The sequence below is a fragment of the Cannabis sativa genome, chromosome 3 (assembly GCF_029168945.1).
Source record: "Cannabis sativa cultivar Pink pepper isolate KNU-18-1 chromosome 3, ASM2916894v1, whole genome shotgun sequence".
In the NCBI taxonomy this organism is placed as follows: domain Eukaryota; kingdom Viridiplantae; phylum Streptophyta; class Magnoliopsida; order Rosales; family Cannabaceae; genus Cannabis; species Cannabis sativa.
The window spans coordinates 16,381,485-16,395,903 of NC_083603.1; the positions used below are offsets into that span (position 1 = coordinate 16,381,485).

Here is a 14,419-nt window from a genome sequence, read left to right on the forward strand (position 1 = left end):
CATTGCTGCTGCGACCACAAACTCATGGTTGCTCGACTTTAGCCTTTCCTTTACCTGCACCATAAAGCACCAGTGAGTCACAGAGACTCAACAAGAAAGTGATCAAAACAATAATTGAAAGAAAAAATGATTATCAACTTAATCTCATGCCATTATGCTTACTCACTATTTGATAATAATAAGCATTCCCTTAAACATCTCACATTCCTGGTACTTAATAAAGTACCACTTTTTACCACTCGTTACATACGAGCTGAATATGTCACTATCGTTGCCCGATAAAGCAAACGATAAGTAAGAAACCTAACCGCGGTTTCAGGAGTAATTACTCATAACGGTAATAACCGTTTCCAACCCTAGGTAATAACCTAGGCTTAATAAGCTTTAATCAACATCATAATAATAATTAAGGCCACCTCCATTCATTCATCGATTTTTAACCACACACGGTGCTTACCACTTTTCTTACCTTAATTCAGGAGTCAAAAATATGGCCGACCTGGGTGGAAAAACAAGCTAGGCAATCCCGGTCCTATGTCACGACAATTGAAACATAATAAATACCTTAACTTAATATTCCGGATTAAAACCCTAATTTAAAATCGATTAGACTTAGGCCTCACCACGTATATAATAATTTAAATAACTCAAAATTATTCAAAGGCAGGTACTAGGTTCAACCCCGAGCTAAACACGGTTCAGAGAAAAACCCGAGAAATTTTCCCCTGCTGTAACCGGTCGACCGGCTTCGATACGACGAACCAACCTGGCCGACCGCTGTCGTCGTACCGTAAAATTTCTGGTTTTTCTCCCCCAGCTCGAACCAAAACCATAACAGACCTAATTTGCACTTCCAGAACAGTTCAATACCACTATTCCAACTTATCTCATGCATCATTTAATCATAATTCAATCATGTACTCAAAATCATATATCCAAATGAAAATGAAGCTTCATTCAATCCAAAACAAACTGAACAGCCCCTACTTCTAATCAATTCAAACTCAACAAGCTTAGAAAACAACCTAAAAACTTATTTTAATCCCAATTAATCTCACAGCCCCAAAAATACCTAAGTCCCTAACAAAAATTCACTCAAAACCACTAGAAATCAAGAAGGAAAATAGCAAGAACTTACTTTAAAGATTAGGACAGTAGTTAGGGTTGATCTTAGATTGAAGAATCAACTCAAACTCAGAGAAGAAATGTGAAGAAATTTCCCTTTGCTGGCTGGTGCTCTCTTGCACGAGAAGGAGAGGAAGAGGTGGACATTTGAGGTTACTTACTCATTAAGTATATATGTCATACCCTTAAAAGAAAAGTCAACTTTCATTAATCCTTAAAACAAATAAATTTTCAGCTTATTATCAACTAAAGGAGAATTAAATCAAACCTTTAAAATGACCATAATACCCCTCCTTAACTAAACTTAAACCATTTAAAATCCAGGGGCATTTTTGGCAATTTCACTAATTCCCCAATCCGACATTCTAATAAAATTTTAACTTAATCCGGGATATTCTCAAAATAATTCTTTCATTTAATGTCGTGACATTGCTAACCACATAGCTAAATTTCCACAATTACCGGGCCCAAAATAACGTATTTCATTAATTAATTGCTCAACAATTACCTAAGTAAGATCATAATCCTACTTCATTTCCCAAGTAATTACATATTTAATAAAATATGTCCATTTAAATATTATTTATTTTCTGGGATATTACAGTTGAGGTAAATTAAGTTTCTTTTGAGAGAAAAAAAATACAGTGAATATCGTTAACTGTGAATAGAGTAATGAAAAAAAATGATGATAAAAATTAATGTATATACACGGTATATATTTAAAATCAAATTCAAATTTTAATTTTTGAAATACTTATTTGTAATTTTTTTATTTTGTAACCTTGTTTTGTGGGACACTTATCATTTTGGAAATTTAAATTTAAATTACTGTGTATACGGATTGTTTGTTGTATATACGTTTTTTTTTTAATTTTTTAGTTTTGGATAAACTAAATTCAATATTCTCAAAATTTTTGGTAAATTTATAACTAAAATGTTCTACACTTTAATTATTTTTAGGTATAATTTTTAATTTAAAAATAGATTAATAGATTTTTAAATATATTCTCCACATTTTTAATTGGGCTTTTTTTAAGAAAGATGATAAGTTTCAATTTCATGAATTGATTATGACATGTCTTTTTTATATTTTTTATTTTTTGAACGATGAAATTCATGATAATTGTTCCTTTCGATACTAAGTTGTTTGTTTAGGGGCGATACTAGTGAAGAGAACCCTATTCTGTTGCTGGATATTTCTACCATTGTATTAGTTGTCATGATAGATTTTCTTCTTTTTGTGGGTTTTGTATATATAGGCTTATTTTTTTTTGCTCAAACTGTATTTCCTATTATTAAAGTAAAACTGTATTTCCTCTTCATCTGAGTCGCTCATCTTCACCAGTTCTTCACGAGCCTCATTGTAAGCATCAAGAGCTTCCCCTGATAAAGCCATGACAAAGGGTTGAGACATGTTTTCACATTCTTCTCTAGCAGCAGGACTTTCTTGCATTGAGGGATACTTTAGTGGACTGATTGAGAGCTCTCCCCAATTTCTACGTTCTGATTCTATCATTTGTATTTTTCTTTGGCTGTTCTGAAGTGCTGTCTCAAGTTCATTTACACGTTCTTCTAGTCTTGATTGAATAACCTCATGCAGACGCAAGCTAAGCTGCCTGGGAGAAACTGCATAATTTGCAGAGTGCTGAGTGGTATGGGTGCTAGCTCGCATCTAGGCCTATGGCACTGGCCAAAATCTATTGAAAAGCATGGTAATTTTTGCTTTACTCCATTATTTGTTTGTGCAGCAGTGCTTATATTGTCATTCCTCATTAATAATTTAATTATGCGAATGTGATGTTGTATGCTTATAATCATGAAAATTGTTAATGTTTTATAAAACATTTTTGGGATCATTGCTTGTGGGTGATGTGTTTGTTTCAAGTAATTTTGTTTCGTTTGTGTTGTACAACTTGACTTGGCCAAAATTGTCAGTTAATAATACAATTGAATTCACATACTGACATGATTTTTCACTTGTTCATATAATTGGTGTTGTACTGTTCACTGTAATTTTAAGCTTGGTCACATTAATTGGATGTACCATTCGTGGAGTACAATAGGATGCCTATCCATTTTTATACTAGTATTTGTTTTGTGTAATAAAGTTGCTAGCTGATACATTTAGTATGGATGTTTAGATTAAAGTTTCTTTTAGAATTCTCTGTTTTTTCTCTTAATCTTTTTTCCATTATCGAATTCCTCTAATCTTGTAGAAATAGACTTATTCTATGTACTAATCAGATTATGAGATACTTTTTTGTTTTTTTCCAGGAAGATCATCATATGCCATATTTCATGGAAGAGTATGTAAGTCTGAGCCTTGAACGGCTACATGTTCAGGGCACAAGAAGTACCCTTGAAATCTCAGAAACTGTTGTTTTTTGAAAAGGAAGACAATTATCTTTCTGCATCACTATCAACATAAGACATTATCATAGAAGGTATATTAAGAGGATCAACCATAGATAGATTTAGCACCCTTTGTGGCCCCTTTTCCCTTAAAATCTGATGTGAAGTTGTTTGTACCCGATGAGAAGTGGTTTGTCGGCATGCAAATTACTTCTGTTAGCTCCCTTTTTTATTACCCCCAATTTTCAGCACTCTTAGAATTAACTTTTCACTGTGGATGCAGGAAAGTTGGTGAGGTTGGAGGATGTGTCAAAGTGGGCAAGAACATCCAGTTAACAGCCCAAGATGGCAAAAAGCAACATAGTCATCAAGCGGAAATCTTAGAGCAAGAGCAGATGGGTGTCACTAATGCTTTGATTAAATGGTATATTATAGTTTGCTAAAAATAGCCACGAGATAATGCAGCAGACCTAAGATGAAAGATATATTTGTTTAGTCAAAAGAAACGTTGTCCTCATGCCTAAGATGAAATATGCCTTCATAAATAGATTTTTATAGATTTGTGTATGTTATATATTTTGAATTATGTTAGAGATTTTGTATTATCAACAATTTACTAGTTGAATTGTATATATATATATATAAGTTATTAATTCTATTAAAATGAGTTTTGCTATTTTAATTATTCTATAAATATATAGTTAGAAATTCTGCATTAATGGAATAATTAAAATTAAATATTAAATATAAACTTGGTTGGAAAATCACATATAATTTAATTTAAATTTATTTTGCAACAAAATTTCAGTAGCAAAATTATTATATTTTTAAGTACTAAAGTTGTATTTGTTACCAATTTTAAAGTGATTTGCTACCAAAATGTAGTAGCAAAAAAGTTTTAGTAGTCTTTCAAAGTAATTATTTTGCTACTAGATTAGATATTTTTTGCTACAAAAATATTAGTAGCAAATTTGCTACAAATTGTCTTGGTAGCAAAAAACTTTCAGCAACGGAGTATTAGCTACGAAGTAGCCACCAAAAAAAGTTAGTAGCAAAAAGTTTAATAGCTACTAAATATGTATTATTTGCTACTAAATTTGTGGTAGCTGAATATCCTTTTTTTTTGTAGTGAGGACTTGATTTCTAGTGATGATGAACTTCAAAGTTGATGAGAATGAAGTTAGTTACATACATTAAAAGTGTACAAGAAAAAGTTTCAAAGTCTTTCAAGAAGGGTGAAGTTACTGTGCATGAATTAATGATTAAGTGTCTTTCGTTTTAGTTGTCTGTGCACAAGAGCAATATTTTTTAAGAAACTTTGCTTTTATATTTTTTAAAAATTTTTCTCTAGTTAAGTTCATATATATCTTGTACGAGATATTAAACATTATAATTTTTTTAAGTTGGTTATATCTTTTAGTACATTAAAAAACATCTATTATTATATTTTCAATTTATACATCAAGTATTTGTATAATTATAATTTTTTTTTTTCAAAGATACAATAGTTGTTAGTAGTTTTTAAAATTGTTAACAAATGCTTAACAACGATGTAAAAAATAATAAAAACAGCTGATAATTTAAGGAATCTACAAATCTTTACATATGAAATTCAACGTACAAACAATGTGAAAGCAACATGTTCAAAAAGTAATAAAATTAAACAACGTGTTTACAACTGCAAAACAACAAACAATGTTACTACTAAATATAAGTAATTTTCTTCATATCTACAATCTCTTCCTATCAATACCCCCACTTGATTCAAAATTAACATAATGTGTTCTCTTATTATTTTTCATGTCTGGATGTAAGAGATAAAGATAAGTTTTTGTTTTAACATGTGAAACTATATTCTTTTAATTGTTGAACAACTAGTGTAGTGTATGATTCATAACAAACTTTACAACAACATGAAAATAAGTTGATATTATACATTATTTTCAAGTTGAAATAAGATGTTGCGAAAAAAACACAAAAAAAACTTCACACTAACATGAAAATAACTTAATTATTCTTTTGTAGATATTGTGTAGTTTTTATTTTTGTTGTTTTCAATCAAAAAAATATTAATTGATTAACAAATAATTATACCAAACACACAAAACAACTCAAAATCAACTACTGATGTTTTTATTGCATGAGTATTTATAAATTTTCTTCATATTTGCAATATCTTCCTATCACATTGATCATTATATTTGTGCTGTTATTCAGTCGCTTGTACATTTTACTTTTATTTTCAGGAGGATGAAAAAACAACGTAAATGAAACTTAAAAACAACGTGAAAGCAACATATTTTTGTATTGAAATTTTAACACATACTCATTGTTCTTATTATATTTCCCAGAAATTTAATGCAGTAATTTCCTTCAAGATTTTTCGAAAATTAGAAAAAAATACTAAAAATATATGTAAATCAACCAAACGACAAAAAATAATTAACAAAATAATTGAAGAAAACACACTACACAACATCAAATTTATTTTTTTTATTCCAAAAACTACATAAAAATTAGATTTTTTTTGAAAGAAAACCCAAAATGTGTGGGTATGAAAATTCAAGGAGACCTCTCTCAGTCGTATAATATTTGATGATTCTACTAGATCTCCGCCCTAGATTGTTGATTCTTTCTCGTTGGCTTCATGGATATCTTCTCACGGTGATCTCGTTGCCATGGCAGAACATCTAAGCAAAACTTCTTACCGGTGTTAATGGAGATCAGCCCAAAGTTCCTAGCCGGCGTTCATGGAGATCGCAAAAAGTTTCTACATCGTTGGTTGTTGATGATTTCAGATCTCCATCCCTTAATTTTCTGGTGAAGTGTTGCCAACGATAGAGAGCAACTCACTTGTTTTGCTCTGCAAGAAGGAGAAATTTTTTTGGGAAAGAAGTCTCTCTATCGTATTTTTGGAAAAAAAAAACTTTAATTTTCCTAATTTTCTTTATTTTGTCATATGGTAATAAAAAAGTAAATTTTGAATCAAATATAACTATAAATTCCCATTTTCTTTTTTTTATGAATAAGATCATTGTATTGCACTAAAACATTTTCACCATTACATCTCAATTTTCGTAAATGACTATACCCCCTGTACAATGCTCCCTTACTTACTTACAAAGCTACAACCTAATTCATATCTTCAATAGAAATTTTACAAGGTAAAAAACAAACCTAATCTCATCTTACAATCATTTTGAATCATTAGAACTGTGTGGTTATAATCTGCCAAAGCTTTTGTTCCCATAAAACATCATTCCTTACCTTCCAAAGATTATATACCCCGCTGCCTATATAAATATATTTAGGTTATTTAAATATATATTTTATTATTTATAAATTTTTAATAAGTGAAATGATATTATATATTTCTATAAATATTATTTTTCAACTTATAATTTTAAAATAATAAATTATATAATGAAATAACTAATTTATGAAATTGAAATATTATAATTAAGATATCTATACTCAAAGTTAATTTCAAATTTATTATTATTTAATTCATCATATAAGATAATTTATAATATAATATTTAAATTAAATGGATAAATATATCTTTTAATTTCAAAATATATCTAACATTAAATTTTTTAATCTTATAATTAAATAATCTGTAAAATTAAGAAATTAAAATTTTTTCAAAATCTTAAATAAAAAAAAACAATTTTTTGAAATCTAACCATATTTAAATATAAAATAGCTATTTTTTATTTCAAAATTCAAAATATCAAAAATTAATGATGAACCATTAAAAGAATTAAATATTATTAATTTTTAAAATTGATATTTAGGTTCAAATATTAAAAATAATATTTTATACTGAATTATAGGGTTTTAAAATGAAAAAAAAAAAATTGAAATTCGAATGAAAAATTACAAAAAAATCAAAATTTGGCTGCAAAGGCACCCTGTCGTCCGAGCAACAGGTTGCGTGCAGCCTTCTACGTGCGTGGTAGCCATGGCAACAAAAATTCAAAACATCATAACTTTCTCGTATTTTATCGAAATCGAGCTCCGTAAAAATAAGCATGCTTTAATTTTCACAAGGATTTAATCTAAGATAATTTCCAAATCAAATCAAAATTAATAATCATAGAAATTTTTAGATTATTACATAAAGTCATCAAAATCACATAAACCATCATGAACACATCCAAATCAACACAAAAAGCACACATAATCGTTTCAAATTAATGTTTGATGAAAGCAAATCATTACCATGGCTCTGATACCTGTTGTTGAAAATTATTTTACTAGTATCTAGATTTTTTAACATGTATGTTGATTATATAACTATAATCTAACATCCTAAATATGAAATTTCTAAAAAATAATAAATAAATACATTAGGGATTAAGAAATATTTACAGTGATGAAAGCAGAATAATATGACTCCTTCTGTTTAGATCTCTAACCCTTGATTCCTGTCTGTAGCAGAGTATTATCAAGATCTGAACGTAGATCTTGTCCTCCTTTGATTGTGTTCATCATAGTCTTCCACAAAGGCCTGAATATCACCTAGAATAGTTGTGGGCTGATACTCTTTGGAAAAATATTTTTGAGAGAGAGACTTAGTGATTTTCGAAAATAATGAAGAAAGAAGAGAAGAGATCGTTGGTTGACATTGAAAACTTAGGTTAATTCTCTCTTCTCATCACTTTGTTTATATAGGCTTCACTTAAGGCTAGGTTAGATGAGATTGAGCTTAAAATATAGACTTAGGCTGAAGTCTAACTCTAGGGCCAAATTCCTCATGGGCTTTAGAATTACATTTTTACCACTTTATTATAACTAACGAAACTAATGTATCTTTTTATATTTTACCACTTATCTCATCTAATTATTTAAATACTAATTTTATTTTAATAATTATCAAAATAAGTAAAATTTAAATAAATTTATCAATTAGACCCATAAAGTATCTTAATTGATAAATAAACCTCTATTTCTCTTTTCTTCTCAAAATTGCCTAAACTTGGTGAAAATCTCAAATAAAACATAGGCTACTTTCAAATTCTAATTGACTTATTAAATCAATTAGTTGAGTCTAGAAGATGATATTATCTCAAACAATGTAGCACCATGGGCCTATAAACAAGATCCTAATAAGTAGATTCAAAATTTACCAAGTAAATTTCATAGCTTATTAATTCTTCTTGACTCCACTATAGATTCAGAATTGCACTCTTGATTACATAGGACGCTCTATATACCAAATATAGATACATTATGAATTATCCATTGTTAGAATCTAAACAATCAATGATCCTCTATAGAAAATTTACAATGAGAAGGGACAAATTTACTATGTTACCCTTTAAAGTATTTTATCCATAAAACACTTAACTACTTGTAAATGATATTTTATTAAATTAATATAATTACTGAAATGAGCGCTCTATCATTTATCACGTTAAGTCAAGCTCCAAGAAAACCATCTCTTAACTTTTAATAGACATAGAAGCTATAGATGTCCATATCTATGATTAACGCTCCCACTCAAATACACTACCATGTTTCCAAGATGTAAGTATTGGGTCGATCCTAATGGTCAGTTATAACGAACAAGTCAAAGAACACATGTAATACATTTAAGCTAGAAGTTAATCATCTCAAGATTGAGATCAATTGACTGAAGATATACTAAGTAACATTGACTTAGAAAAGATATAATAGTAAGTTTATGATATCTTTTCCACTGTCAATATCGGTCCAGTCCTATCTATAGCCAATACATCCGATATTAATTTACTTTGCTAACGCCCTGGAAAGGACATTCTACTTATACAAGTGTAAGTAAACCACACCGTTAATTATCATGTCAGTGTAAATTCAGTACACTGATAAATCGTGAGACTAAAAAGTTTGAAGCATATAATCATGATTATTTTCCATTGTGTAGGCAACACTATAATCATAAATAACTATATCTTCGGGATTTAATATAATTTATACATCTAACTTATAATCATGTGAACTATTCAACATAAAATAATTTTTGATCTTTTATTAATTAGTAAATCTAATTATATTTAATTGGATTTTATTTATAGGGCATAAAATCCCAACAAACTCCTACTTGCACTAATATAAAACTAAATGTGCATTTTAATTAATCTCATTATTTTGATGTCCAAATCAAGTATAATATGTAGTATTATCTTCGTAATAGGATCTGATATGTTGTATTTAGTATCAACCTTCTCCACCATTACATCTCCTTAGTCACAAAATCTTTGATATTGTGAAATTCCTTTCTATATGTTTACTCCTTTTAGGGTATTAGATTCTTTATGGTTTGGCAACTATCTATATTATCAGAAGTAACAGTAATAGTTAATCCATGATTGAAATAATGCCAAAGGGCGTATAAAATTTTCTTAGGCTATCTAGTAGCCTTTTGCGCCACTTTAATAGTCAGTCTCGCTGATAGAGTTAGAGAATCCAAATAAATTTTTACACTTCTCTAAAGATCACTACTCCACCCCTAGAGTAATCACCATCCAAGATTTAGACTTTCTAGCATTAATGTAAATCTAGAAATCTGAGTCAGTGTAGTGTTAACATTTCGAAAAATCACTCTTATAGACTAATATATAGGTTCTCTTTCAATCTTAAGATTTATTTGATTGTCTTTCAATATTCCTATCGTGGTTTAAACTGATACATACTTATAACTCTCACTCAACAGCAAGTGTTTGGTCTAATACATATAAAGTCAATTTTAACCATTAGATCATCATCAATGACCAAGATCAGACTAAAGTAATTTTTTCATATTTGTTGTATTATTTTATTATTAAATAGGACCTCATTCCTTATAAAATGAGATGAGCTTCAGTAATTTATTTTTCACATTCTTAAAAGTGTCCATAAGATCAGAGCATCTCTCTCTACTCTCTCTCTCTCTCTCTCTCACTCTAGAAATTTGAACTCTTTTCTTAGTCAATTCTCTTGTAATTCTCTTCAGAAATAAAAATTCGAAGTAGATGTAGTTCCATTAACAACGCGACATGAAGAGTGAATTATAAATTCTGTGTGTTTCACTTTAATATTTACTTAAGTTATTATTTATCTCATCAATCTAGCGAATCAGTATTGATCATTTTTTAGCTAGTGTCAACGATTATTTTTGTGTATTTATGAAAATATTCCAATTTTAAACTTACATATTTTCATACATGCATATTCTTTCTAGTGATATACTAGGAAATAAGAATATGCTAATATTGAGATGGTATAATAGTTAATTTGGTGTGTCATACTATATAAGTAAAAGAACAAGTACACTTTTCAAACACTATAAAGTTTTAAAATATATATTAGATAAGTTGTTTAATATAATATAACTTTACATGTTTGTAAGTAGTATTAGTTTTTTTTTTTTGAACGGGAAAAAGTTGCTTCCATTTATTAAAGGTCCTTCAAAAGTAAGAACAATAAATTAGTAGGAACAGACTCCTTATTACTAATCATGCAATCAGCTTTAGAATAAGAGCCCCTAGTTAAGAAGTGGGCCACTTTATTCGCAAATCACTTTACTTTGGTGCCGTTTGGTAACACTTTTGTTTTCTAATTTTTTAATTACAAAATAAAAGTAAAATTTTTGTTTTTAAAAATTTTGCCTTTGAAAAACAAAAATGCGTTCTGTAACCACTTTTATTTTTTTCAATTTGAAAAACAGAAAACAAAAGTGTGTTCTCTAAAGTTCATTTTCATTTTTTAATTTTATTTACGTCGGGTCTAGGTCCGGGGTCGTATTCGGGTTCAAGTGAGAGGTCGGATTCAGCTTCAGGACCGTGGGGGGATTTGGGTCTGAGTCATGATCGAAGTCCAAGATATTGATTAAGAGAAAAAAAACTGTTTAATAAAATATTGAAAGTGATTTCTTTTTGTTTTTAAAATTTTGATTCTCAATTAAAAAATTAAAAAGTAAAAACAGTTTTATAAAACATGTTTTTGAAAAATATGTTCACTTTTTCAATTTTAAAAACAGAAAACTAATTAAAAAAAATATTACTAAACGGCACTAAAATGAACTGAAACATAAATAATTCTGATAAAATTTGATATTAAATTACACCAATAACAATTTTATATCACTTAGTAATACTTGCCACAATAAGATACGACTTTAACATTTCTCTATATATTAGGAAGAAAATCAAACTTTATATATATGGCTATACCCATTTATTGTTAATATTCTTTAATTTTTAAATTTAGTGTAACTGCTTACCCTTTAAGGAAATATAAAATGATAAGAACGCCAGCAAGGTATACATTAGTGTATATATATAGAGAGAAAGAGTTTGATGAAACATATATATTTTGTAAGCCAATACATCAGTAAAATCTATATATATATCTAAGAATTATATTATATAGGATATAATACAGTCCTCAGCCATGAACACCATTGCACTACTCTCGTTCAGTCTGGCCTTGGCCATGATTTTCTTGTCCGGTATATATAGCTATTGTCCTTTATTTTTATTCTCTGTATATATACTAATTTTTTTCTACTATATAATTGTAAACCTAAAATATTATGTATGCACATTTTATCAATTCATATAGCTAGAGTTTTGAACTTTGTCTTGCATAAATATAGGGGCTCAATCAGCTACATTCACAATAAAAAACAACTGTCCATTCACCATCTGGCCCGGAACCCTTACCGGCGCAGGGAAGCCTCCACTATCATCTACAGGTTTCGAATTAGCATCGGGCGCAACACAATCCATTGATGCTCCGGCAGGATGGTCAGGCAGGTTCTGGGCCCGATCCGGATGTACCACCGATGCCACCGGAAAATTCACATGCGAAACAGCCGACTGCGGATCCGGTAAGGTTTCATGCAACGGGGCTGGCGGAATTCCTCCGGCGTCTTTAGTGGAACTCACTCTGGCCGAAAATGGCGGCCAAGATTTCTACGACATAAGTCTTGTTGACGGCTTCAACTTGCCCGTTGGGCTAGTTCCGTCGAGCTCGTGCGCTAGCACGAGCTGTCCTGCGAATGTGAACAGCGTTTGCCCGCCGGAGCTGACGTTGAAAGGAGCAGATGGGAGCGTAGTGGGTTGCAAGAGCGCGTGTTTGGCTTTGAACAAACCTGAGTACTGCTGCACCGGAGCATATGGGACGCCGGAGACTTGCCCGCCGACAGACTATTCTAAGATGTTTAAGACTCAGTGTCCTCAAGCTTATAGCTATGCTTATGATGATAAGTCTAGTACTTTTACATGCAGAGGAGGACCTAATTATGATATCACTTTCTGTCCATGAAATAATTATGTTTTACAGTTACATTTTATGTAATTTCGCCTTGAATATGAGTAGGCTACTTAAAATGAAATTGATTTTTTTTTATTATTAATTTGAGGTTATTGATTATTCCCTTCCAATACATTAATATATCCATGATAATTAATAAAGGTGCTAGCTAGTAGCTACCTGTGTCTCCCCTTATTATGGCAAATTAATTATTACAATATAATTGTTCTAATATATTTTCAGCATTGAAATTGCAATATCTTTTTATCTTTTCTTTCAAATAAAACATAATCTCATCACTTTAAAATTTCTTAAGGAATAATTGGAATTTAACTCTTTTTTTAATAAATAAATAAATCATCATCAAATAAACACTTTTTTTTAATAAATAAATAAATGATCAATTAAATAAGAAATATTGTTTGGGCTAAACTTTTGCTTTTACTTATAGCTAGATATATATATATATATATGCTAGTAAAAAGTTACTAGCGATGTACGTCCACTAAATTTTATGCTAGTTTTTTTCTACGTTATTAAAAAGTGATACAATTAAAAATTAAAAAAAATATTATTAGTGATTAGGTTCAACATCATTACCCTGTGTTCATTTTTAAGGAAAAAAATATTTATGAAATAATAATTTGTTGCAACGCGAGTACAGGCAAAATTCAAAAAATATAACATTTATTAGTAAAGTATTGACAATTTCAACAGTAAATTAACTGATTGTATACCTTTTGTCTCCTAACATTAAGCTTTTGATATTTGAGTGGTGAACTCTTATTTGTCCGCTTTTTAAATTTTTCTAACACTCTCATTTTATTCTTCCAACTTTCTGTAGTTGGAGTGATGTCCTTAATTGTTGTATATATAGTGTAATCATTTATTCACCTGTTTTCAAATAAAACAATAGATATACAAAATAAAATTAAATATAATTAAGCTCATATTAAAATCAATCTCACCTTTTAATATAGTGAAAGGTTTTTAAATTGATTCATTCTCACTTAATAATTTTGACAGACCTAACGAATAAAAATATTATGTTACCTAATAACAAAATAGGAATCCACCAAACAACATTATGAAAATTTATTCCAAGTATAATTATATAAATCTATTACTTATTGAAGTCTATTAGAAACTCTAAAAAGCTCACAATACGAAATTTCACATCAAAAATCTAAAAATGATCAACTATGTAGCAGGAATGATAATACAATAACCAAAATTGCCTAGTCATATACAGTCTTAAAACTTAAAAGAGTGGCATTATTTATTCAAGTTTCGACTAAGTGTTTCTGAGTTTGAGTTATAATATTGTGTCCTGTGTTTATGTCCAAATATTGTGTGTGTTTGGCTAATCTAGTGAAGAAGATTGAAGTTTTGATTCTCAATAAATAGAATGAATATAAGTGTATAGTTTGTAGTAGGTCATTATTGTGTCATTTTTAAGTTAATGTGTCAACTTGAAAATAATTCATTTAATAAACGGAATGGAGTCAAACTAAAAATATTTTTCTACCTTAATAAGTAGAGCTATAGAAAACAAACTCGGTAACTTTTTGAGTGTTAAAAAATTGTAAATGGTTATAAATTCAGAGTAAATAACTTGTGTGTAGTAGCTGGTTAAAGAAGCCAAAATTGAGGTTTATGATTA

At 29.3% G+C, this 14,419-nt stretch overlaps 1 protein-coding gene across 1 annotated transcript; it reads left to right on the forward strand.

The window, feature by feature from the left end:
- The first annotated feature begins 11,758 nt into the window (after window positions 1-11,758).
- On the forward strand, window positions 11,759-12,893 carry LOC115711238 (thaumatin-like protein 1). Its single transcript, XM_030639569.2, has 2 exons — window positions 11,759-11,950; window positions 12,098-12,893. Exons 1-2 carry the CDS (start codon window positions 11,893-11,895, stop codon window positions 12,766-12,768), a joined length of 729 nt encoding a protein of 242 aa, XP_030495429.1. The 5' UTR covers window positions 11,759-11,892; the 3' UTR covers window positions 12,769-12,893.
- Window positions 12,894-14,419: the final 1,526 nt, after the last annotated feature.